The sequence below is a fragment of the Quercus robur genome, chromosome 5 (assembly GCF_932294415.1).
Source record: "Quercus robur chromosome 5, dhQueRobu3.1, whole genome shotgun sequence".
Taxonomy (NCBI): domain Eukaryota; kingdom Viridiplantae; phylum Streptophyta; class Magnoliopsida; order Fagales; family Fagaceae; genus Quercus; species Quercus robur.
Window position 1 is genome coordinate 3572819 of NC_065538.1, and position 25227 is coordinate 3598045.

The 25227-nt window shown below is 31.4% G+C and overlaps 2 protein-coding genes across 3 annotated transcripts; both read right to left on the reverse strand.

Moving 5' to 3' along the window:
* Positions 1–1944: 1944 nt before the first annotated feature.
* On the reverse strand, positions 1945–7433 carry LOC126724860 (sm-like protein LSM1B). The gene is made up of 5 exons (XM_050429285.1): positions 6838–7433; positions 5867–5935; positions 5664–5779; positions 5508–5570; positions 1945–2277 (listed from the first exon to the last, which is right to left on the reverse strand). Exons 1-5 carry the CDS (start codon positions 6896–6898, stop codon positions 2200–2202), a joined length of 387 nt encoding a protein of 128 aa, XP_050285242.1. The 5' UTR covers positions 6899–7433; the 3' UTR covers positions 1945–2199.
* A 7921-nt stretch (positions 7434–15354) lies between these two features.
* Positions 15355–19137, reverse strand: LOC126728989 (protein DEEPER ROOTING 1). 2 transcript variants are annotated; one of them, XM_050434764.1, is made up of 6 exons: positions 18874–19137; positions 18596–18668; positions 16417–16928; positions 15988–16153; positions 15791–15846; positions 15355–15689 (listed from the first exon to the last, which is right to left on the reverse strand). In XM_050434764.1, the coding sequence occupies exons 1-5, from the start codon at positions 18877–18879 to the stop codon at positions 15827–15829; spliced, it is 777 nt and encodes a 258-aa protein (XP_050290721.1). In that variant the 5' UTR covers positions 18880–19137; the 3' UTR covers positions 15355–15689; positions 15791–15826. The 2 variants fall into 2 exon arrangements, with proteins under 2 accessions (XP_050290721.1, XP_050290720.1); XM_050434763.1 differs by lacking the exons at positions 15355–15689; positions 15791–15846 and having other exon boundaries at positions 15891–16153.
* Positions 19138–25227: the final 6090 nt, after the last annotated feature.

A 25227-nucleotide genomic window follows, 5' to 3' on the forward strand; every position in this document is an offset into this window, starting at 1 on the left:
GCATTTTTCAATTTGTTCAAGTTACACCCTTACTATGAAATGAAATAATATCAATCAATTTTAAAATAAATAAAAAGAGAGATATCTATTATGTCGCAGCATTTAATATCTTTTCTTATTCCACCAAATTTTGAATGACCATGAACTATGTATAGCTTCGTTATTTTTTTATTTTTTTAAGAGGTACTATGTATCACTTTAAAATTTTGAAAATATCCCTTAAAGAAATTTTGAAAATATCTTTTTATTTTTTTATTTTTACAATCCTTTTGACCCTTAGATATATGAGAACAAAATATTTTCTTCACTAAAAAATAGTATTGACAAAAATGAAAAAAGAATGGAGACTATTATCATTCTAGTGAAGTTGGATTCACAGATGGAGAAATACAAAGGGTGCAAGTGTAATCGGGAGTTTCTGAACATTTCTACTTCTTTATAATTGCTGATTGGCAAAAGTCATTGTCGGTGATTGGCTTGCATTTCCTTTTTTTTTTGAAAACGGCTTGCATTTCCTTTGGTGGTATCTTTTTTTTTTAGCAAATCCTTTTGGATCCTTTTCTCTCTTGGAATATAATTTGTTTTTTTCTACCCTCAATGTCTTGTCACTAATGACCTGAATAGTTGCTTGCATTTACATGAACCAAACTGATATACTTTTTTTTTTCCCAACTAATTCATAATAATTACTTTTTATCATAAAAGTCAAAACACAGATTAATTTTTGATGTAGATGAATGTTAAATACAATATTTTTTATTCAACGATTTACTGTTATTTCATAATAATTATTTTGTATCATCAAAAAAAAGATACCAGTTGATTTTTGGTGTAGATAAAAGTTGAGTACTAAGTTTTTTATTCAACTATATGAGACTTACAGACATACTTACCAACATAATTGTGTTTAAAACAAAGAAAGAAGAAAGAACTTATATATATATATATATATATATATTTTCAATGGATTGGGTATTTGTCTTTGTAATACAACACATTCAAGCCATCATCAACCATACAAATCACCTAATTTCCCTGTGTCGTTGACTTGAGAAAGGCAAAGATAACAATTTGGCTAATAAATTTGAACCAAATCGTCAAAAAAATTATTTGCGTGAAACCCGCCAAATAATAGAAAAATTAGAAAAAGTCCACACTTTGGTGAGAAATTATTCAGTTATCCTCTATTACAAATCAAAAGCTGCATTCCAAGATAGAGACCCCATTGATTGACGGATGGGGAAGTATTCCCATTCAATTATTAAAAGCTTCCATTTATAAATGAATTTTTCACATACAAGTATCTATGCTATAGCTGCTATGAATAGTTAACATGTCTTAATTGATTTAGACATGTACAATGAATGTTGTATTAACATAGCTTGTGATTATTTTATTTTTATGATGTATCGTAAACCCATGACCTCACATCCCACCTAAGACCTATAAAGAAAGATGTTGATTGAGGTTAAGCTCATTGGCAAGCATATGGCTAAAATAATTGAACACACATTTTAAAACTTTAAAAGACAACTTGGCTTAGAGGAAGCACTTGCCCCCAAGCTTGCGTGAAATGAAAATGTTTGCTTAAAACCTATTGCATCATCCTATTAGAACATACTAACCATTGTAGATTTCAATGACTATGTGAACTCCTTGAAATTAAGGATGGATAAGAAGTAGCTTCTCTTTATTTGTTGAAATGAACATATGGACACCCTTCTATTGTTTTGAATAATTTCTCATAATTGAGAGCATTTGTTAACCACACAAGGGTTGCCACCAGTAAACAGGAAATTACACAGCCATCATATTCATATACATGGAAAATAGCTTTCCACTAATTTCTTTTTTTTTTTTGGTTAAACTGTTAGACTTTACAAATTACAAGTGCAAGCATAGCAATGGTCCATGAATTTCAAATCCGAACTAAAGACATCAATCTTCTAAAGCAAACAAATACTTGTATGATGTAATCACTCAAACAAATATTACACAGAACGAATTTGAACAACGTTCAAACTTCAAATTCTAAATTTCTAATTCCCAAAGATTTGACCATCTAAGATCTAACATTACCCAACCAGCCAAAAGATGGGGAAAAAGAAAGAACAAATTAAAAAAAGAAATGAAAAGAGAAATGCCGCTATAATATTTGCGGGTCGACATGTGAAGAACTTCATGAAGTAGCAAATCTCATTAATCCAAATCAAGGAATTCCATTCTTTTCCTCATGGTACCTTTAAGATCTGAAGCCTCCCTTTCTGCTTTCTGTGCCTGCACAGTTATGATACGGGTCAAAATTTTTGATGAAATCCAGTCAAAAAAGCAGCCCAACTTTCTCACAATCTTCATTACCAAAAAAATGATGAAAAATTGAACTACACAAATGATTGTAAGCTCAGCAAGTTAATAAACTGGATTACATCATAGACCTGGAGTATGATGTTGAGAGTATCAATCAAAATCCCATGTAAAAGAAGATCCTCTTTGAGAAAAATGATTGAGCTATTTGACTATCTCTCTCTCTCTCTCTCTCTCTCTCTCGTTCTCTCTCCAGAAAATCCTATCACATATACTGGTGCACAAGAAATTATGATGTGGGAGACACAAGAAGATTTTTATTTAGTATTATTTATGTTTGCCAGTCAATTGTATTTTTATGCTTTAGATCCTAGTAGTTTTTTAGCTATTAGTATTTTAATATTTGGAAGCAAGATTATTTTTTGTAACAATTAGAACTAGGGTTTAGTTTTCCCTATATAAGCAAGCTATTGTACTCTTTTTGGAGATAATTGATATTTTGATGAATGAAAAAAATAGCTAACTCTTTGTGGTTTTCCCACTTGGTGCTAACACCTATGTCATATCCATTTATTTTTATGTCTTTCAATTTTATTGTTCAATTGTTCTGGTTGTCCTGCATCATTTTATCTCAATATGGAACTTACAATATGGAAATTACAGTGTTATTTACTAAAGATGGGAGATATACCACCAATGTATAAGTTGACTTGCCAAATATAAAGAGAACCACACTTCAGAACTGCACAATCCACCTAATACTCTCACTTTGCAGCTTTTATTCCTCTAATTTTCTAAGAGTTTACATTTCTTTCTTTGTAAAATAAAAAATATGTTTCTTCCTTTTTTTTTGGGAAAGGTAGATAGTAGGAAGAGGGAAGAGGGGTTCAAACTATAGACATGGAACACTACAAAAGATACCATTACAACTAGGCTATCATACGAAACTCTTATTTATTTTTAGATACATAGATAGTGAGGGAGGGGAGGGGGGGGGGGGGGGTGTTTCAGACCACATTTTTTGATATCATGCTAAAACAGATTGGCAAGATTCCAAATTTACTACTGTACAGCTTCAAACAGAATGTTGTATCACAGCAATATCCTCTCCCCAATTACACGTGCCCTATTTCTTACTTTGTTCACATTCCTCTTCTTTAAGCATTTCTCTTTCAGGTCTTAATTGTATCCTTCTTTCCTCATTTTCAAAAGTCCCACATGTGGCTTCCACTCATCACTTCTCACCTCACATTTGCACTGGTAACTAAATATGACACGCAAGATCACCCATTGAGCACAAAATTTTCAGATGCCATCATCTAGACAATGTCCCGACATATTAGTAGAAACTATTGCGTGAGCATCTATGGTCTAGCTATACAACCAAGGGCTTTATGCCACACATTGATATTGAAGAACTATAGCTTCCACAGATGATTCCAAATCTCTTTTGAATAACTAACTACCAACTCTCTACATTAATTCTGCATCTCCCTCCCAAACTAGCTTAAAGTGCTAGAGTAGAACTCCACAGTATTGCACTCATATTTTTTTGGCATGGAACCTCAACAAGACAGGGCCTTTGGATCAACCCCTAGGAAGTAAACCACAGATACACAACCCTACCTGCCAAAATCATGTATCAAGTAATCTAGGGAAACTCCAAGTGGGATCGAACCTAGGATGATTGGGTCTACAACTCATCCCAAGCCTCCAACCACTAGGCTACACCCTGTCTGGGTATTGTACTCATACTTGAACCTTGTAATCTGTCTATCCCATCAAATTTCATGGTAGAGAATATGTAAAGAAGCATTCCAAAGGTTGGGCATCTCAGCCAATCAGAAGAGTTTGTTTTCAAGGTAGACCTTCAAAATAACAGAAGCAAAGTTTTTGAATTTTCATTTAACCTATGTTTGGTGGAAGCAGCTAGTAACAGTTGACTCAAATATGTCATGTGATCCCTTAAGTGACAGGAATATGAGCATCTACTAATATTATTGGGGTTTCAATCTTCACTACTCAATAAAACCTTCTACATTTGTTACTGCATCTCTAATTGAAGAAGACTACTCAAATATAGGTACATAGTCTCATATAATAAAAATTCATTATAGTCCCGAACAGATAAAAGTCATTCTCAAATTGTTCTGAAAAAATGAAAAATCTATCCACAGCTCAACCAACTCCCATCTATACCAACTCAGTAACTTGACATGCATGATGTAACAAGTAGATTTTGACATGATAAAGCAGAGAAGAACAAAGTTTGGGAGTTCTTATTCAATCACAATGCACCATCAAAAAAATCACAAACACATTCTTTTTAATGCAAGTAAAATCACACATAAAGAGACATCAACAAATTCATAACTTGATACACAATCTATATTTATTTGTACTATGACATCACACATTTACACTTTTGTGTATTTGTCTACCCCTTCTTCTCAACCTCTATAAATATCTGACCTTATATTTCTTAAATAGCAGTCATTTAAATGAATACTAAATATAAGACCAACCAAATTAATCTCTAACTCTAGGTCCTATATTATTACAACATGACAAAATTACTAACCATATCATCATTAACTCCACCCCTAAGGAAGAAATAGCATAAATATATATATATATATATATGGGTGGGTCAAGATCAAGTTACAAATGATGTAATTTTAAGCAATGTTACACCATAAACATAAGATTTTGTGCTCAAAAAAATCCCACCACTGGACGCATGACAAATTTAGTGCCAACTCGATGTTATTTACTATTCAATCCATAAACTCAAGTTTTAAGTATAATTTTAAAATACCAAAATTTAAACATTTATAGATGAGATAATAAATAATCTTAGATAATCTTGAAGTTTTACAAGTAGAGTGGGTATAAGAAGAATATGTAATCCAACTATTCATTTGTTAAAATTTGTATCCAATTAAAAAAGATTGAGTAGTGTAACAATATTTAAAGTTAAACTTGGTGTAACTTGAACCCAACCTTATATATATTTAAAGGGACAAAACTAATATATTAAAGGAAACTATGTAAACAAGGTGAATTGAAAACCCACTACTAGAGCCATGGTTTATGTATATCAAAGTATACTTTATTATCTACAATAATTTTTTTCTTTTAAACCTTAATTCATGTACTAAAAGAATATCAAGATTCAAGATAGTTGAGCTTACGCTGCTTACCCTTTTAATTTCTGCTGCTGAAACACGAGTCATATGTGGGGGAAGTTCCTCTTTCTCCAAGTCCTAAAAAAACAAGTACAATCTTAAGAAAACACAAGGGTGTGTATTACAAAGGAACCATCGACAGACATGAAAGGAAATAACAACCCATCATACCAGCTCGCCAATTAGAACAACATTCTCCCCACGAATTATATATAGGCCCAAAGGGATGTCACAATAAAGTTCACCAACAATAACTCTCTCACATGCCTCCTCAAGAACAGCATTGGCTGCAATATGAGGAATACTAAATTTTCAGTCACTAAAGAAATTATAGCAAATGAAACCCTACACAATGAGAGTAGCAAAATTCATACCAAATTGATCAAAAGAACGGAGTATCCCCAAGAGCTTTCGACCATCTCGCAGAAGTACAAGAAGTTTCTCTGCAGCATTAACAAGTTTAAGACCACAGAAAATAATCGCAAGAAGAAAAAACTGCTCCAAACAATTTATAAGCCAATTTGAATATACAAGTCATTTTGATTGTAGTTCTATTGAAAATGAATTGCAGGTGGAATACAGTGGAAACATAGGAAAAGCAAAAGTCTAAATATGAAAAAAAAATGCTAAAATAGAACCATTCAATCAATATCTCACTAGAATATAAAATATGTCTTTATTATGAAATTTTCACATTTCCTAACAGAAGAAGTCTGCAAATAACCCAAGCTAGAAACTAAATCTAAACACAGGGCCCAGAAAGGTTGAACCTTGAAATTCAGAGTACCAAGTAGGCATACTACTTGAATTTTCCTGGTTACTAATAAAACCATATAGAGGGATAAAAAACAAAATTAGCAAAAACCCAGATGACCCTTTGCATACTAGACCAAAATTACAACAACCCATTAGCATAGACATGTCAAAACAACTAGCAGTCCATCTCTTTCTTGCTTATCATAGAATCATACATCATTTAAAAACTCAACGCAGGGAAAAAAAAGATCCAATCTTTAAACTAGTAATATCCAAAACCAACCATATCAAGCAGTTCAAAGGCTAATATATGCATAGTGAATCATAACCCAGATTACAAAAAAAATCAATCTTTAAACCAGTAGCATCCAAAATCAACCATATAGAGAAATTCAAAGGTCAATATATGCATAACCCAGAAAACAAAAATCCAATCTTTAAACTAGTAGCATCCAGAAATCAACCATATCAAGCAATTCAAAGGTCATTCTATGCATAACCCAGAAATCAAAATCCAATCTTTGAACTACTAATATCCATAATCAACCATATCAAGCAAGAGAGAGAGAGAGAAACAGAGAGAGCATACTGTCAAGATAGCTAGCAAGAGAGGTAGAGAGGTAGATATCTTCAGGGCCTGCCCAAGACATTGATGAGCTCAAAATGAAGCCTTTTCGGTCTCAAAAAAACCACCGAAAAATAATCCTTTCTAAACCAAACCAATAATGGCATTGGCAGCCCCAAATTTCTCTCTGATTTTCCCACCTTATCAAACCCTTCAAAAACCCTAAATTTCTCAGATCCAACAAAAAAAAAAAAAAAAAACCCCACCCTAGAAATTGAATCACCAAACAACCTGAGGTAATTGGGATTTTTTTTTCTCTTCCGGATTGATGGGTCTGCAAAAACACTCAGATCCAATCTCACCGGAAGAGATTCAATATGGAATATTGAGAGAGAACTCAAAAAATATATATTGTTTTGAATGGAAAGAGAGAGAAAGTGTGGGAAAACTTTTTAAAGGTGTGATTTTTTTTTAATTTTAATTTTTGGGTTTTTTTGTTTTGTTTTGTTTTGTGGGTTAATAATGTGTTGGGTTTGATTAGGGTTTGAAAGAGTAGAATATGGTTGCAGACTTGCTGTGTGGTGGTTTAACTTGGGTTGTACTGTAGCAATTGGTTGAAGTTTAAAAGCTAGTTCTTCCATTTGGGTTTTGGGTTTGGATTTTGTGTGTTTGATTGATAGATGGAAAATTAGGAGGGTAAATTTTGTGTGTGTGAGTGTGACATGTGTGATTTGGATTGGTAAAATGGTACGGTAAAATGTTGGTAATTTTATGTTGAAAGTTGGTAAAACGACTTGTAGCACAATTGTGGACATTAGAAAACTTGCCTTTTTTTTTCTTCTAATGTTGATGTATTCTCTGCTTCTTCTCTTTTGGATCTTCTATACTTTTATATTAATATTTAAGAGACTTTTCCTATTTGGGATCTTCATTTTTTTGGTTCAAAAATGTCTCTACACTTCTATGTTTAAGTAGAGACAAAACTAAAGAACAATCCAATAAAAATACAACTCTAATTTCCACTAAAACTAAAGCTGGCCCTTCCACTAGGCCAATTAGGCAATTGCTTAAGGCCCCAAGTGGAAGGAGGCCTCAAAATTTTAGAAAAGAAGGGATAGTAGGGGCAAAAAAAAAATTAGTTTCAAGTGAATTACAAAAATTTGGCACTTCCTTTTAACCAAAAAACAAAAATTTTAGTAAATCCGGTTAAACATTGGTTCTAAATAAAATCATTGCCCAAAAATAACATTATTATCCTCTAGACAAACCAAAAATCAACAAGATAAAACTACAAATTTAGTCTAAGAGATTAACCACAAAACAATCACAAATAAAATAACTCAAATCCCTAAAAATTTTACCGTTCCCTTTGCTTCTTTCTCTTTGCTCTCCGCATCTCTTTGTCTCTCATTCTTTCTCTGATATTCTCTCCACTGTTCTCAACTGCTCAAGCAAGCTTCCTTCGCCTGGACCGCCTCTCTCTACTGCTCAAGCAAGCTTTCTCTGCCTCTCTCATTCTTTCTCTGAATCTGATTTTCTACTCTCCGCCTCTCTCAACAGCTCACCGTATCACACTATCAAGTATAAATATTTGGGCACTTTGTTTGGCTAGTTGGCTTTCTCTTCATTTTATTTGTTAAGATAATAAGATTGGGCATTTGGGTTTGTTTGGGCCTTCAATTTTTTTTTTTTTTGGGTTATAGATAGGATTTGTTTTATGTTTTTTGGTGAGTGGGTCATATTAATAAGTTTTGTGTTATGGTTATGTTTAAATTTTTGTTATGCTTGTGCTTAATTTTTTTTTTAATTTTAATCTTGTGTTTATATATATATATATATATTTAGTTAGTGGTAATAAATTGAATAATTCTTTATTTATGCAGGTTGAGATTGCTAAAAACTTGTTATTATTCGACGAAATTACAACAATACTTTTTATATAAATCAGGTTCTATTTCTCATTTGCTCCTCACTTGAAAATTATTTTTTATTTTAGTTTTTATAAATATATTATTTGATTAGAAATGTCTACTAGAAAATATGCATCTGGATATGAAAAACTTAAAAAAAGAAAAAAAAGAAGAAAAATTAATGGAGTCTCAAAAAAGATCAATGGATAAATTTGTTATTAGTAATAAACAAAATATAACACAAAATTTAGATGAAAATATCACAAATGAGCAAGAAATTCATCAAAAAGAGTTAGAAGATAATGAAATGATACAATTGCAAGATAACAATGATGTTCAATTTTGCAATACAATAAATCTTGATAATGAACCTCAAAATAATTTAGAAGAAAATGAAAATATCACAAATATACAAGTTCACCATAATGATGTTCAACTAGAAGAAAATGAAAATAATAATGACATGTTGAATTATATTCCTTCAAATATTTATGATCCAGGTAATTGGAAAAATATTGACACAAAATTAAGAGATTAATTAGTAGAAAGAGATCCAATTAGTGACAATGATATAATTTTTCCTAGAGGTGATGACATTAGACATTTTTCTACTATTCATTACACTTGAATATTATCAAATTGGGAGAAGCATAATAGAAAATGGCTAGTGTATTCAAAAGATACGGACCAAGTATTTTGTTTTTGTTGCAAGTTGTTTGAGTCTAAACGTACTTGCCAACTATGTAATGAAGGAACTTGAGATTGGAAAAATATTAGTTCTAAAATTAGAAACCATGAAACAACTAGAGAGCATATTACATGAACACTTGGCTAGACTTGGAAATGAGATTGTCAAAAAATAAAACAATAGATAAAAATATCTAAGAACAAATTAACAAAGAGAAAGATCATTGGAAAAAGGTTTTATTAAGAATTATTGCTATAGTAAAGAATCTTGGTAAAAATAATTTGGCATTCCGAGGAAAAAATGAAAAGATTTATGAAGAAAATAATGGAAATTTTATAAGTCTAATTGAAATGATTGTAGAATTTGATCTAGTTATGCAAGAACATATTAGACATATTCAAAATGGTGGAATCCATAAAAATTATCTTGGACATAAAATAAAAAATGAATTGATACAACCGTTAGCAAATGAGATTAAATGTAAAATTATCAAAAAGATCAAAGAAGCAAAATATTTTTCAATTATACTTTATTGTACACTAGATGCAAGTCATCAAGAACAAATGTCCCTCATATTACGATGTGTTGATATTTCAACAAGTCCAATAAAAATAATAGAACATTTTGTCGAATTTGTAAAAGTTGATGACACTATCAGAAAAGGTCTTTTTGATGAAATTATAAATGTAATAAATATTCTTGAGCTTGATATTAATGATATATGTGGAAAAGGATATGATAATGGGTCTAATATGAAAGGAAATATCAAGGGGTACAAAAAAGACTTCTTGATATAAATCCTAGAGCACTTTACATACCATGTGGTTGTCATAATCTTAACCTTGTACTATGTGATATGACCAATTCTTGTCCAAAAGCTATATCATTTTTTGGAGTTATACAACGCATATATACATTGTTTTCTTCTTCTACAAAAAGATGGAAAATTTTACAAGATAATGTGTCAGGTTTAACTCTAAAGTTATTATCACAAACACGCTAGGAAAGTTGCATTGAAAGTGTAAAAGCAATAAAATTCCAAGCTCCACAAATAAGAGATGCTTTGTTACAATTAGCACAAACAAGTGAAGATCCTAAAATAAAAAGTGAAGCTAATTGTTTAGCAACATATGAAATTGAAAGTTTTGAGTTCTTATTGGGTATGACTATTTGGTATGGCATATTATTTGATGTCAACTCTGTTAGTAAAAACTTACAATCAAAAGACATGCACATTGATGTTGCTATAGATCAATTAAAAGGTCTCATTTCTTATTTTAAAGGATATAGAGAAAATGGATTTACATCTGCAATGAATTCATCTAAAAAAAATTGCATTGGAAATGAAAATAGAGCCTGTATTTCGTGAGAAACGTATAATTCATAGAAAGAAACAATTTGATGAAAATGTTCATAATAAGACAACATGTTCTGCTGAAGAATCTTTTAGAATTGATTATTTCTTATATATAGTAGATAAAGCAATTAGCTCAATTGATAATAGATTTGAACAATTTCAAATATATGAAGATATTTTTGGTTTTCTATTTAACTTCACAAAATTGAAGTCACTAGATGATGATAGTTTACAAAAATACTGTCTTAAACTTGAAAATTTTCTCAAACATGATGTTTATTATGATATTGATGGTTTAGATTTTATTTTCAGAGTTAAATGTTTTAAAAGAAATTTTACAAATAAAAGATTATACTCCAATTGACATACTAAATTATATAAAAAGATTAGATTCATTTCCAAATACATGCATTGCTTATAGGATTTTACTAACAATACATGTTACAGTAGCTTCTGCAGAAAGAAGTTTTTCAAAATTAAAATTAATAAAATCATATCTAAGATTAACAATGTCCCAATAAAGATTAAGTGGATTAGCTATATTATCGATTGAAAATGAGATGTTAGAAGAACTTGAATACAAAAATTTAATTAGTCAATTTGCATCACAAAAGGCAAGATAAATAGATTTTAAATGAAATATATTATAATATAAAAATATTAAATAAACATTAATTTAATTAATATATAAGTATAAAAAATGCCTCATTTTTAGTTTTCACCTTAAGCCCCAAAATGTCTAGGGCCGGCCTTGACTAAAACATTGCCTAAAAAATAGAGTCACTTTTCTATTAATTTTCAAATTGTTTTATTCACTTATAAATTAAATTCTCAAAATAAAAATTATATATAATAAGGAAACTTTTTTTTTGGCTATAAAATAGGACCACAAAGCCCAATGTCACTTAAAAAAAAAAATTATGAATCTAAACCAACAAAAAAAATATATTTCAAAAAATATATGAGGCTAGTCTATTTTATTAGGATGTTGCATACCGTGATTACTTTCAAAAGAGCAATATGTAGATCAGAAAAATATATTTCTAACTTTTTATTTATTTATTTATTTTTATCTTTTATAATTTGATATTTGATGATGGGGCATTTGAATCCTATAAATGTATTTGTTAGAAATTCAACAAGATACCAGTTGAGCTATATGACTCTTGACTTCTAACTTATCTTTTACTTTATTTATTTTTGTGTGTAAATGATATAGTTTTAATGGATGAAACTAGAAGTTGATTAATGCTAAGTTAGAAATTTGGTAAGACGCTCTAGAATCGAAAGATTTTCTATTAAGACTGACTAAAACAAAGTATATGGAATGTAAGTTTAGTAAAAGGATAAAAAAAATAATACTAAAGGGGTTGTAGACTTGATAGATGAAAGATACCAGAGAGTGACAACTTTCAATATCTTGGATCAACAATTCCTAAAGATGGAGAGATTGAAAACGATGTGAATCATAAGATAAGAGCAAGATGGATGAAGTGGAGAAGCTTATCAAGAGTCCTGTGTGATCATAGAATACCTATAAAGTTGAAGGATAAATTTCACAAGACTACTATTCTACTAGTTATGCTCCATGGTATTGAATGTTGGGATTTTAAGAAACAATATATTCATAGAATGAGTGCAACTGAAATGAGAATGTTAAGATGAAAGTAAAAATACAAAAAAGATAAAGATTTGAAATGAAAAAATTCGATTAAAGACAGGAGTAGCCTTTATTGATAAAAGATGAGGGAAAGTCACTTGAGATGGTTTGATCATGTTTACAAAAAAGCGATTAATATACCAATAAGAAATAATGAGTTGATCTATGTTAAGGGAACAAAAAAAGATAGAGGAAGTCAAAAAATCACATTAGTAGAAGTAATAAAAAAAAATGTCAATTAAGGAATTAACAGAGAGTATGACTTTAGATCAAATAAATGGACAAAAAAACAAAAAAAACAAAACAAAACGTGGCCGGCCCTAACTAATCTATTTGAGAATAAATAAATGACCCCAAAATTTTTGAGACTAAGACTTGGTTGTTGCTTGTGTTATATCCCCTTAAATTTAAGATATAGTGTATTAATTATTGTTCTTTTAGAAAAAAAAATTTTGAAAATTTTAAACATGACCAACATAAAGAGACAAGGAGATCAAGTTGTATTTGTTTTCGTTGGAAAATTTATAGCACACTTTTATGACTAAAAAGGACTTTTATGAACCTCACTTGCTTAATGATTTGTGGTTTTATGCTAACATGCATGGGATTCTGGTATTGGTCTTGGGGTTTACTCAAAACAAAAATTGCGCAGTTAAATTTTATCATTTGTTGTCAAGAATCTTGTGATCCAAGGATTGATGGTTGTCTACCATTTTATTTGAGAGATAATATATTAAATATTATTCTTTTAATTTTTTTTTTTAAAATGACCTACAAAAAGAGACCAGGGTAGTTGTACTTGTATTTGTTTGGTTGGAAAATTTATAGCTCGCTTTTACGACTAAAGGACTTTTTTTATGATGGACCTCACTTGCTCAATGATTTGTAGTTTATGCTAAACTACATGGCATTATGGTAATGGTCTTGGGGTTATTCAAAAAAATTTACGATTAAATTTATTATTTATTGTCAAGAGTATTGTGATCCAGTGATATTGTTTAATTATCCCTAGTAAAGAGAATTTGGATTCAAAGTTCTTTCCCCACTTGTTGGAATTGAAAAAAAAAAGGGTTGATCCTCCACGTTGATATGTTTGGTATGCAGACAAAAATCCATCCTTTTTCAACGTACGTACTAATAATAAAACACTTTTCCTTCACAGATGCAACCTTTTCAATAAATAATAACTATATATTCATATTATATACTAAAAGACACCTAAAGAAATATTCTTCAAACATGAGAACCTATAGTAATATTCTTCAACCAATTTTTCTTATTAGTACTAGAGAGTAAGCTATGGAGGTGCATCTTCTTTTTTTCTTTAACCTTTTTTTTTCTGGACCAATGTGTGAATGTGATTTAGATAAAGGAGATGCTTCCTCTTTGCCAAATGCCAATTGCCTTATAGCAATGAAAATTGTAATTACATTCTGTGGAAGCATATTAATTCTACATTTTGTGTTTGGCACTTTGAGAACTTTTTATAGACTTCCCTCAGCATCCATTTTGTATGAATGGGATGATGAAGATGATGTGTTGGTTGCACAAATGTGATTTAATAAATTAAGAACTCATACTAGTCAATAAGCTCTGCTCTACTCAAAGCCTTCTATACATTGTTGGGAGTTGGGACTTTCATTATCTATTACTACAATATTTTTTTTAATGACAGTCATTTGCTATCAACAGAACTTTATGCTATACACATCAACTTATTTTGGCGGGGTTACTGCCTTTATAACTTATAAACAGCCGCCTTTATTTTTTATAATCCAATAGTTAAAGGAGGGGATTCACTCCGTTGAAAATACCATAAAGTATCACTTAAGCTGCATGACTCTTAGCTAAACGGCCTTCTTAATATGGTGTTATTGTAACGAAAGTTCTCAAATGCTTCACAGAGATATATTATCAGGACAACCCTTTCATCTTAAAAAACCCCAAATGTTGCCTCAACAACTTATTTTTGAAGTATTAGATTTATTTTTTAAAGCTAATGAATCTTTTTCTCCATTGAATTTTTTGTTATTTTCAAGTTAAGTGATTTATTTTGATAAGTCCACTATAGAACGACCAAGTTAATTTGATCATTTGGATCATGTTATAATTTTTTTTTTTCTCTTCCTTTTTTCTTTTTCAGTTTAGCTGTAAATAAAAGGCATTGGAAATTTTGCAGCATGTCACCGAATTGAATTGTTCATCTATGGCATCTTGAACTAACTGGAATATAAAACCTGCTTAGCTACAAGAAGCAAAAACGCTTCCATGGAAATTAACTTTGTTGGGTGTGCATTGCACCACGTGGGTCCAGCCAACACTTTGTCTTAGCTCATAAAATGAGCTTGTTGAAAAATTGCCAAGAAGTCAGCAAAGCAAATTGAACTTGCTGGAGAAGCTTTCCAATGAGAAGAATTGAAGTCATCTTTATGTACAAAAGTCCAGACAAGTTGGCTTGCATTTATTGTGACTTGATGTGAAGAGTGTGGAAGAAAGAAAAGAAGAAAAAGATGAAGAAATAAAAGGAGAGGCCATTCGGCCAGTGAGAAAGAAGAGGAGTCCCAGTGAGTGAGATTGAGGAGGAAAGTGCTGTCTTGGAGAACCACGTGAGTAAGAGCAAGCAAAAGAGGAGAAAAATATAAAGAGTAAGAGAAAATTGGGAGAGATACACAGTAAAGAAAAGAGTAGTGAGTGAAAAGAAAAAGATGGTTTTTTTTTTTTTTACTCAAGTTGTATCTCTAAGTGTTATAATATCTATTTAATATAGTGAAATTATTCGAAATTTGTCCAGTGGTTTTTCCCGGAAAAGGGTTTTCACGTAACCTTTTGTGTTTTTGTGTGGTTGTACTTCTACTCTGCTTGTTGAAATTTATTCACAGTTATATAGAATTTTTCCTAACAAACTTGTGTGAATAAGCTAAGAGTATCTCCATGATTCCATGTCAATCTAATATTATTCACCTTAAAATATCTTACAAAAGGTGTAGTAAAATAGATTGAAAAATGTAAAATAAATGCTAGCTTTGCCAGTACAGCTACAGAAACCCTTTTGACGATATTTCATAACATGCACTGTACCGTGTTTATCCACAGATACAACCATGAAAAAAAGGGGAAGCACCGTCAACAAAAGAAAGAAAACTATATATATGGATCAGCCAATTTGTAGTCCTCTCATGAGCCACCACTAAAATGAATCTTGATGATTTGTAATCCCAACTATCTGAGATCCTTAGAACCCAATCCATAAACATTTGAATCCTGCAAAATTATATTTTTATTAGAAAGCATATTCAAAATTATACTCTTAAGAAAGATGAAATTGTTTTCTTTGGTGAAGCTCAAAGAGGGGATTCCCTTACCTTGTAAGTGAAGTGATAGTGTAGATCAAAGCAGATTTATATCTCTAGAACAATATCTGCAATCAAGGAACATATCCAATTTATGCCAGATTTTGTGCAATATTCTTTTTATTGTATTTTGAAATCTATGTCTTAATCTATTTGTGTTTGTTATGTATGTGAATTTCATTCTAATTGCAAACCAAAAGTAACCTTACATTCAGAATCTGTCTTGACCCATTTGCATCCATCATTGGTTTTGTTCCGCGGTTCATCATCTTTTTCCTTCTTTGGCTTTTGTTTGTCCTCTAGATATCTCTTTGCAGATGATGGCCGAGCATTATTTTGATGGTTCATCTTCTTGTGAAGCATTACTCTCAAAAGCTGTAGGCCAATATGGCAAAAAACTCTTTTAGTACTAAAACAATATGTACAAGTTTTATAAATCTAGCCTGGAAATAGGATGGTAATGTTATAAAAGTTTAGCATATGCACAAAATGATGTTAAAATTTCAGATCCATGTTTGGTGGGCTTTGCCTCAAAATGGAATGCATTTCAATGCCAAGCCAGAGCAGCATAGGCAAGCTCATGGTGAATTCACACCTTGGCCAAGTTGCACACATTTAATACATATTTGTGTGTATACCTTCTCCATTCTTGACTCTTGAAGTGTATCTCTCAGACTGGGTGCTGGTGCAAAGCCACTGCTACAAACAAACATTTTCTTAAGAAGGAAAGAAATTGATTTCTTCCCAATCACTTTCTTGTTATTATCTGCACAAATGTCTTTACATTTATCAAGTATGACACTAATTGTCCGGTCGATATCTTCATCTCTTTGATCTGAATCACTACAAAGAGCATTACTAATTCTTCGATCAACCTCCAAGCTTGATGGGCAATTAAGGAATCTATCCAATGGAAGATCAACAATTTGCTTCTCCACATTTGGTTTACGTAAGAGCTTTGTCAACTCCTGTTGTAACTTTCCTACTTCTTCTGGAGTAAAATCTACTATTTCTTCAGATGAAGAGGGACCCTCTTGGGTATTTTGGCTTTCAAAATTTTCTTTTAAATCATTGTTTCCAAAGGTTCCAATTGCTAGCAACCCATGGGGCCAATCATTGAATTCTTCACGGGGCTCTTGTTTCACATGATCTACACAATAGAAGGACAGAAATTTTACTCATCTAATAATATGTGCTCAAGGCTCATTTTAATGAGATAAGATCACTATATAAATAATAAATAAAACATGGAAAATCTAGCAGATAGAGGTTACATAAGTACCAAATTTTAAGAATTAGAAATATGTAGTTAGCTTTCAGAAAAAAAAAAAAAAAAAAAAAAAAAAAAGAGAGAGAGAGAGAGAGAGAGAGAAAAGAAAAGAAAAGAAATGTGTAGTAGTTAGGCAAAAAAAAAAAAGGTTGAAATATGTGAAAACAAAAGGTATCCTTGCAATTCCAATGAAAATATTTTAATTAATATATTATACAATATACAGATCAGGCATACCATATTATGAGTTATATACTATAAATCAAAGAGCTGGGTTGAAATGAAGGGATACTGCCATTTTATCAAAAGCCTCTATATTATCAAGAGGTAGGATTTGTAGTTTCGACAGGCACAACATTTTTCACAATTTTTTTCTCATACTTTCTAATATAACTTATTATGATTAGTACATAATAAAAATAGTTGTGGTAGACCAAAGTCAAGATGATGTTGCTCCAAGCACAAAAGAATATATCAATTATAGTGGAAAAAAATTTGTGAAAAATATTATATGTTACCAACAGGCAACAATACTCGTTCCAATAAGATATCTGAACAGACAAGCGGTCCAAACTGCTATGGAAAAATGGACTAATAAAAAATCAAAGCACTTTGGGATCTGATTTATGACTCACTGGAATTACAATTAATTATGGTATAGTAAAGAACTTCAAAAAATTTTCCTAGGAAATCTCATAGATAACCAACAAAAGTATAATATATTTGCAATATAAATCTAGTGACGTTTCTATTTTCCCCATAAACAATGTGCCAAGTAAATTTTTGTAATTCTAACCCAAACACACTCTAAGTTTGAGGGAAGTGATAAATAAAATCAAATGCAAACTTTACGTCAACATGTTCTGAACTTGTACGGTTATTGAACTTAATCAAAACATTAATTTGAATGGGATTAGGATCCATCCTTTTGACTTATATCTCTTTAATAGGATCTTGATCTGACCCGTTAACTAAAATCTTTTTATAAGATCCAACTTGTTGACTTAAATTTTTTTATAAGATCCAATCCGTTGACTATTTTTTTTTTTTTTTATAAGATCATGATCTGACTCACTAAATATCATAAATATTTTTTTGTTTCATGATTAAATTAATCTTAATCAGCTTGTACATCAATCTTTTGACCTAATGATAAAGCAATCATACAACGAATATTATTCGTCTAAACCTTAACCATTATAATATAAATAAATAAATATTTAATCTTAGTAAATATAGATATAAATTCTAATTCTAAAATCGGATCTAGATCCAACCCGTCAAACACACACACTTCAATTCCTTCAATGTTAAATTGAACATGAATGTTGATCATATCAAATTAAAATTAATACTTTAATTTAACCTCTCTCTCTCTCTCTCTCTCTCTCTCTCTCTCTCCAACACAATTACTTGAATGTTTATAATCCATCAATATGGATGGCTTGTTGAGAGAGCATTTTGCATGAGGAAGTAAAGAGAGTGAAAACTGAAAACACACCATTGACAACCAAAAAAGCTAATACAGAAGTTGATAGAATGCTTACTAGTAGTTGAAGCTGTGTGTGGTTTTTTGTTCCCTTGTTTCCCATTAAGCTTATTTTGCATCCAACTAAGAAGCTGCAATAAAAAAAATTGACTACTATCATTTGAGAACCATAAACTTTAATCCATTTTACGTGAGAGTGAATCTCTCCATCTTTCTCTTACTCACTCAGAGAGAGAGAGAGAGGGAGAGAAGCAAGCACAAACAATGTAAACTCTCTACCCCTCTCTCTCTCTCTCTCTCTCTCTCTCTCTCATACACACACACACACAAACTTACCTTCATTTTCACAATAGAATTGAGAGCTCTTTGAAAGGTGGTGGATGTGGCGGGTTGTGACTGAAATGAGGTGCTTGGAAAACTGAGGTGTTCAAAGCAGATCTTAAAAGCCAATGAAAATTGAGCTTTGGGAGTTAAAAATTCAAGATGGGGGGTTTTGCTGAATTTGATGGCCAAGCAAATTGAGAGGGTGATTTTATATTGGTTCAAGTTCCCAAAGACGGCCTTTTAGCCCTTCATCCCTCTTTCCCACCTTTATGTCTTTGTATTGAAACCTTTCTTCTCTAACCTCTCAAACTCATATAAACTAATTATATATATAAAAATTCATACCCCACTAGCATAAAAGACATTCTCTTCCAATTTAGAATGCATGTGCATGTGTATAAAATATATAACGCATGGGCGAGTATAGAGGGGTTGATTCTGGAACATAAGCTGTTTATACCTAGGAGACCTCGTGTCACCATTTACATCCACTAGATCATAAATTTACAGATCTTAAGACAACTTTTTCAAGTAAGAAACTTGGAATCAATCTCAATACATTTTTTATCGAATGGTAATCGGAGTGACACGAGGGGATCCCAAAGATGTTGTTACAAAAGTGGTTCAATAACCACAAGTTTTTATAATTTTTTTTGAACCTTTTCACCTTTTTGCTTTCATGACTCTTCTTCAACCCTTTATAGCATTAATTGGCCGTACCATTAGTCACACTATGTTCTTCTACGATGATACAATTGCGCTTGCAATTGATCATATGTTGATCACTTGTCAATTTTTCATAAATTAGATAGGGAACCGTTCAATGAGGGATTGAAGGTTGTTTTGAGGTCGATGGTTTTTGCTGAATTACTGTGGATGCTAATGATGTAGATCAATTTTTCATTTCAAAGTTGGGCAACTTGTCTACATAATGTAGTAATTGAGTAACAACATAAAGCGTTGATATAAAGCTTGGGTTCAAGTCATACAAAATACATTAGTATCGAAGTTGGCAGGGTCATTTAGCACAGGAGTTTAACTTGTCACGATAAAAAGTGATTTGTTCTCAAGATTCCACGTTTTTATTCAAAAAAAAAAAAAAAAAAAAAGAGGAGCAAAATTTCCATCATTAAGACTATATGATTGTCCAATCACATTGGCAAATATGACCTAATCTATGAACTCTACACAAATACGACACATAGATCATATTCTAATCTTAAAAGATTTAAGTGAATTCATCAAACCAAATAGGCACGATTTCTGATTGGGGTTGACTCACAATAGTTTGCCTAACCCGAATTTTTAAAGACCATTTTTACCATATTACTCATTTTTAAACCCTAGCTATAACCTTTTTTTTTCTCCCTCTCTCATTCACTATTAATATTTATCCTCTTTTGCTTGTTTTGTTAGGAGGAAAAAATACTTTTGGCAGACAAATGGCCTGAGCTATTTGATAATGGGGTAATAAGCAGCATGGGGCAACATCACAGAAGTCAGAATAAACTAAAGTCCCCCAAAACAAATTAACAAAGTACAAATAAATATAATGAAGTAAAGTCAAGGAAGATATGGGTCATATACTCATATTCAGGGCCAACAGGAGGAACACCTAATTAAAGAAACCTAATTTTGGCATGGGAATGTCCCTCACTCACCAGACCAGCTACTGAATCCCACCTGCCCTTTGTTGTGGTGCCCTTTAAATCCTTCTGGACCCTGACTTTGATGTCATGAACTTTGATCACTAGGGTCAAAAGGAATCTGATGATAACAATGGGTTTTTTTTTAATAATTTTATTTCGGGGGTTTTCCTATCATGTCAAATTAAAATATTTATCAATGTCATTTGGAATATTATGAATGGATTTTCTGGTTCAAATGCATCGACGACAAAAAAAATAAAAAATAAATAAAAAGGAAGAAGAAGAGTAAATTGCAAATTATATCCCTAAATTTAGAGGTATTTGAATTTTACAGCCTGAAGTTTTAGAATTTGGATTTTACCCCCTGAAGTTTGGAATGTTTGAATTTTACACCATAACGTATCAGAATTTGGATTTTACCCCCTAAAATTTGGAAACATTTAGATTTTACACCCACAAATTCTGAAACTTCAGGTGTAAAATCTAAACACCTCCAAATTTTGGAGAGTAAAATTCAAACACTCTAAATTTTAGAAGGTAAAATTCAAATTTTGAATCGTCAAAATGTAAAATCCAAACACTCCCAAATTTCAGGGGGTAAAATCCAAATTCTGAAATTTTAAGGTGTAAAATCCAAACACTTTCAAACTTCAGAGGTGTAATTTGTAATTTACCAAAAAAAAAAAAAAAAAAAAAAAGGCAATTTTACTCTTGAAGTAGCTAGATGATCACTTGTCATCTTCACTCGTGTCTTGAAATGTCAATTGAGAATTAGGGGAGAGCTAATAATTATGTTTTGGAAGGGAGAGTTCGATGAAGATTTTTTTTTTCTTTATGAAAGAGGACCAATCACTGGAAAGTAACTATATTAACACATGTCGGTTTGATATTGGTTTCTTAATAAATAAGATACGGTCTCGTCCCGAGAGATTGTCCCATGCATAATAATGTATATGACCACCGCCATAGAAATCCTAGAAACCCAAAGCTTCTTCGAGCAAATTAAAGTGAGCAGAGATCTCTCTTGACAAGAGAAACGTGATGAGCTAACTACAAATCCCCCATGACAAGGGACACACATAGAAGAATAGTTATGGATGAGATTGAAATGCTAATTCAGGCTATCTCAGTGGAAACTCGCAAAGAGATTGAGTAGAGAGAGTGTAAACTCATATAAGTTGGCATGTTAAACTACAAAAGGTGGCTAGACATATCAAAATTCAAACCCAAAAATAAAGTAAATAAGAATGAAGATATAATAATCCCTTATTCCCAAATTAATGAATATGAAGATTAAATTTCACCACATTAATGAATATGCAATTGCAAGATGCAATCACCATGAAAAAATAAGAGTTGGCCTCCCAAATATTTAAGTTAGTTTAATGATGCCTTTAAAAAATTAATTGGTCTAACAGTTATAGAGACAATACTTTATTTTTCTCAATTTCATTTTTTATTATAAAATGTGTTCCTATATCTGTTAAATTTTTTATAAAGTTTGGCATTAAATATGTTTGGATCTATTTTTTTCAACCTATTATGTGTTGATTAAATAAGTCATTAACTTATTTCAAAAAATATTATGACTAAAACTATACATGAGATATCTTTTTAGTTGCCACATAATGAGTTAGAGCAAGATAAATCCAAATATGCTTGAAGCTAAACTTGTTCCTTTACGTTTTGGATCATTCATGTTTTTTAAAATTTAATTAGTTCAATTGAAATATTTTTTACTTAGTTTGGTATACAATTTGAAACAATACTAAGTTCTTTTTGTCTTGATTAATATATTAAGAGTGTGTTTAGATACCACTTATTTGTTGAAAATTGAAAATTATTATTGAAGATACTGTAACAAAATATTTTTTAAAAGGAAAAATATTGTTCACTTGCTACTGTTCATGCGTTTTTGTGCTTTGGCTAGTCTATGAACAGTGCCATGGGACCAGCCAAAAAACGCAAACGTAATTTCAACTCAGATGCATTGCTAAACAAACGCACACTTAGTGTCACAACTTAGCCTCTAAATAAAATTTATAGTTGTCTTGACGAAATGGTTTCTGATCGTCATGCATGACGCTCGAATAAATTTTGGTTCCTCAAATACTCCCCATCATTTTTTTAATTTCCAGTAACAAATACTTCAATTTGCACTTTTGACTGTTTCTTTTACTTGATCGGCTTTAAGTTCATCGAGTTAGCAAAGATATTACCACGGTGTAAAAAAGTGTACCATACTTGGATGGCACGAGCTACCATGCCATGTGACAGAACTAAAATTCAACAGCAGTAAACCGAGTAATGTACTTTCCAATTTGCCATTTACGGATTTACCAGTACTATGTAATATAAAGTACTCGAACTTTTCAGAAACTCACAAACAGAAATGTACAACCACAACTAAAATTGGCAAGAAAACCAGACAAAATCGTCCTTCATTAGTGTAACTCAATGTATGCTAGATATTGTCCTCTTTTCAGTTATCTTCCTTCATGTTTTATAAAATTTAATTATTTCAATTGAAATTTTTTTACTCAGTTTGGTATACAATTTGAAACAAACATAATTTTGATGGAAAATACTAAGCTCTTTTTGTCTTGACTAATATATTAGTGTCACAACTTGATCCTTAAACAAAAATTCCTAGCTACCTTAGCGAAATGGTTTCTGATCGTCATTCATGACACTCGAAGAAATTTTGGCTTCTCGAATACTCCTCATCATTTTTTTAATTTCCAATAACAAATACGTCAATTTTTCCTTTTGACTGTTAACTATTTCTTTTACTTGATCGGGTTTATGTACATTGAGTTTACCAGTACTATGTAATATTAAAGTACTCCAGCTTTTCAGAAACTCTCAAACAGAGATGTACAACCACCACAAAATTTGGCAAGAAAACTAGATAAAGTCGTCCTTCATTAGTGTAACTCAATGAATGCTAGATATTGTCCTCTTTTCGATGGTTAATAGTAAGTTTAGTACCATTTGCCACCAAAAACAAGAACATCTCTCAATAATGGAAATATGTACAGCAACGTTCCAGCTAATGTAGTAACTTTGATCACTGCTAAATACACGCGTGGGTTAATGCAAAAAAGTCCTTTATAGTATAGACCATTATCAATCACACCCTCTTGCTACAAAATTGACCTTTCAAACCTTTTTGATAATTAGAATAACACAATCGGTCCTTCTGTTAAACTTATGTTACATTTATTAGACAAAAAATGACCGCATAACGTTACATGAACCACAAAACATGTACTCAGTAATCAATTATTACCTACCACATATGTTAATATGGTCATTTTTCGTCCAATAAAAGTGGCAAAAGCCTAACAAAATGATCTATTTATAATTTTGAATATTACAAAAGTTTAAAAAGTCAATTTTATAACACTAGAAATATATTTGATAATGACCCATATGAGAGGAGGTGTGTTCCACACTATTCTTAAAGTACCATGTTGAGTATGAGAAAATATCTCTTACATATGATATGCACACATTATCTCTTTTATGATATGTTCTCCATATAATTGTAAAATTCACATACTGTAGAAAAGATGATATATATATATGAGGTAAATTATTGGTTAAGCATCAATCCAATCAAATTATGAGATAAATTATTGGTTAAGCACCAATCCAAAGGGTTTAGTGACAACAAGAAAGCAAATTCATGTTATACCCTCCCCAGAACTTAATAATACACGGTACTTTCCGAGAAGGAACCTCCAAATTGCCCAGGTGCTGCCTTCAATGTTCAAACTTCTTCTTAAGATACTAGAAGATAATGCGGGCCCGTTGGGCACCACCCAATCACATGACTGGTTGATCAAGTGGGTCCGTGCTATAGCCTATCAGTTTTTTTTTATATATGGACACACATTTCTCCACACCCTTTAACACAATTTACACATTTGTTAATATATGATTGAATAATATCACTTACATACAGGTCCATCACTTGAGCTTAGTAAAAAACAATCCAATTACCGCTAATCTCATCTCAAAGTTGTGTTAAAGTGTGTATAAGAGTGTGTCACCCAAAACTTTTTGATAGTCCATATAACTTACTACATAAATTACCACAATTTTTGTCACAATTATTTTTTTGATAGTTCACAATTTACCACAGGGTCAGCTTGTGGCACAAGTTCTAACATTTTATATAGTGTTAGAATTTTTCTTGAATATGGCAACAAAAATGGCAGTTGGCTACGTGTCACGACAAAGTAAATCCCATCATCTTATGTCGGACCTACACGTGTACCAAAGGGGTCGGGTTGACTTCAAACGTGATGTAACTTTTATGAGTTCCCCCAAGTCCCTAATAAACACCCAATTGGTAGAACAACCATCTCTCTTAGATTTCAGCATTTAGCTTTTTCATTAGCCAGATCTTCACTTAAACATGATTGGACTTGGCTATTATAAACAGTATCTAAGGCAAACCATGATAATTAAAATGGGCATAAGCACAATTTACTTGGCTAAGTGTTCTGCTTCGTCACTCACTCACATTTCATAATACAATAAATAATAAGGTCATGTTTAACATTTTCCATCTGATTGGTGGACATAAGAGTAACTCACTCTCTCTCAATGGACCACACTCTTAAACAACCTACATGCCAAAATGTGCCAGCCTCCAAGCAAGGTGCACCACAAAAATATGCTAAAGATTGATTAAAGCATGTAGTTT

Excerpts from the sequence above, each read along its gene's own strand:
- LOC126724860 (XM_050429285.1), bottom strand. The coding sequence starts at position 6,898 with ATGTCTTGGGCAGGCCCTGAAGATATCTACCTCTCTACCTCTCTTGCT. Across the intron at positions 5,936-6,837 it reads TCTTGCTAGCTATCTTGACA|AGAAACTTCTTGTACTTCTG; the intron begins GTATGCTCTCTC and ends TTAATGCTGCAG. Across the intron at positions 5,780-5,866 it reads CCGTTCTTTTGATCAATTTG|CCAATGCTGTTCTTGAGGAG; the intron begins GTATGAATTTTG and ends CTCATATTGCAG.
- LOC126728989 (XM_050434763.1), bottom strand. Across the intron at positions 16,929-18,595 it reads ACACACAGCTTCAACTACTA|ATCATGTGAAACAAGAGCCC; the intron begins GTAAGCATTCTA and ends TCTATTGTGTAG. Across the intron at positions 16,154-16,416 it reads AAGAGTCAAGAATGGAGAAG|CTTTTGAGAGTAATGCTTCA; the intron begins GTATACACACAA and ends ATTGGCCTACAG.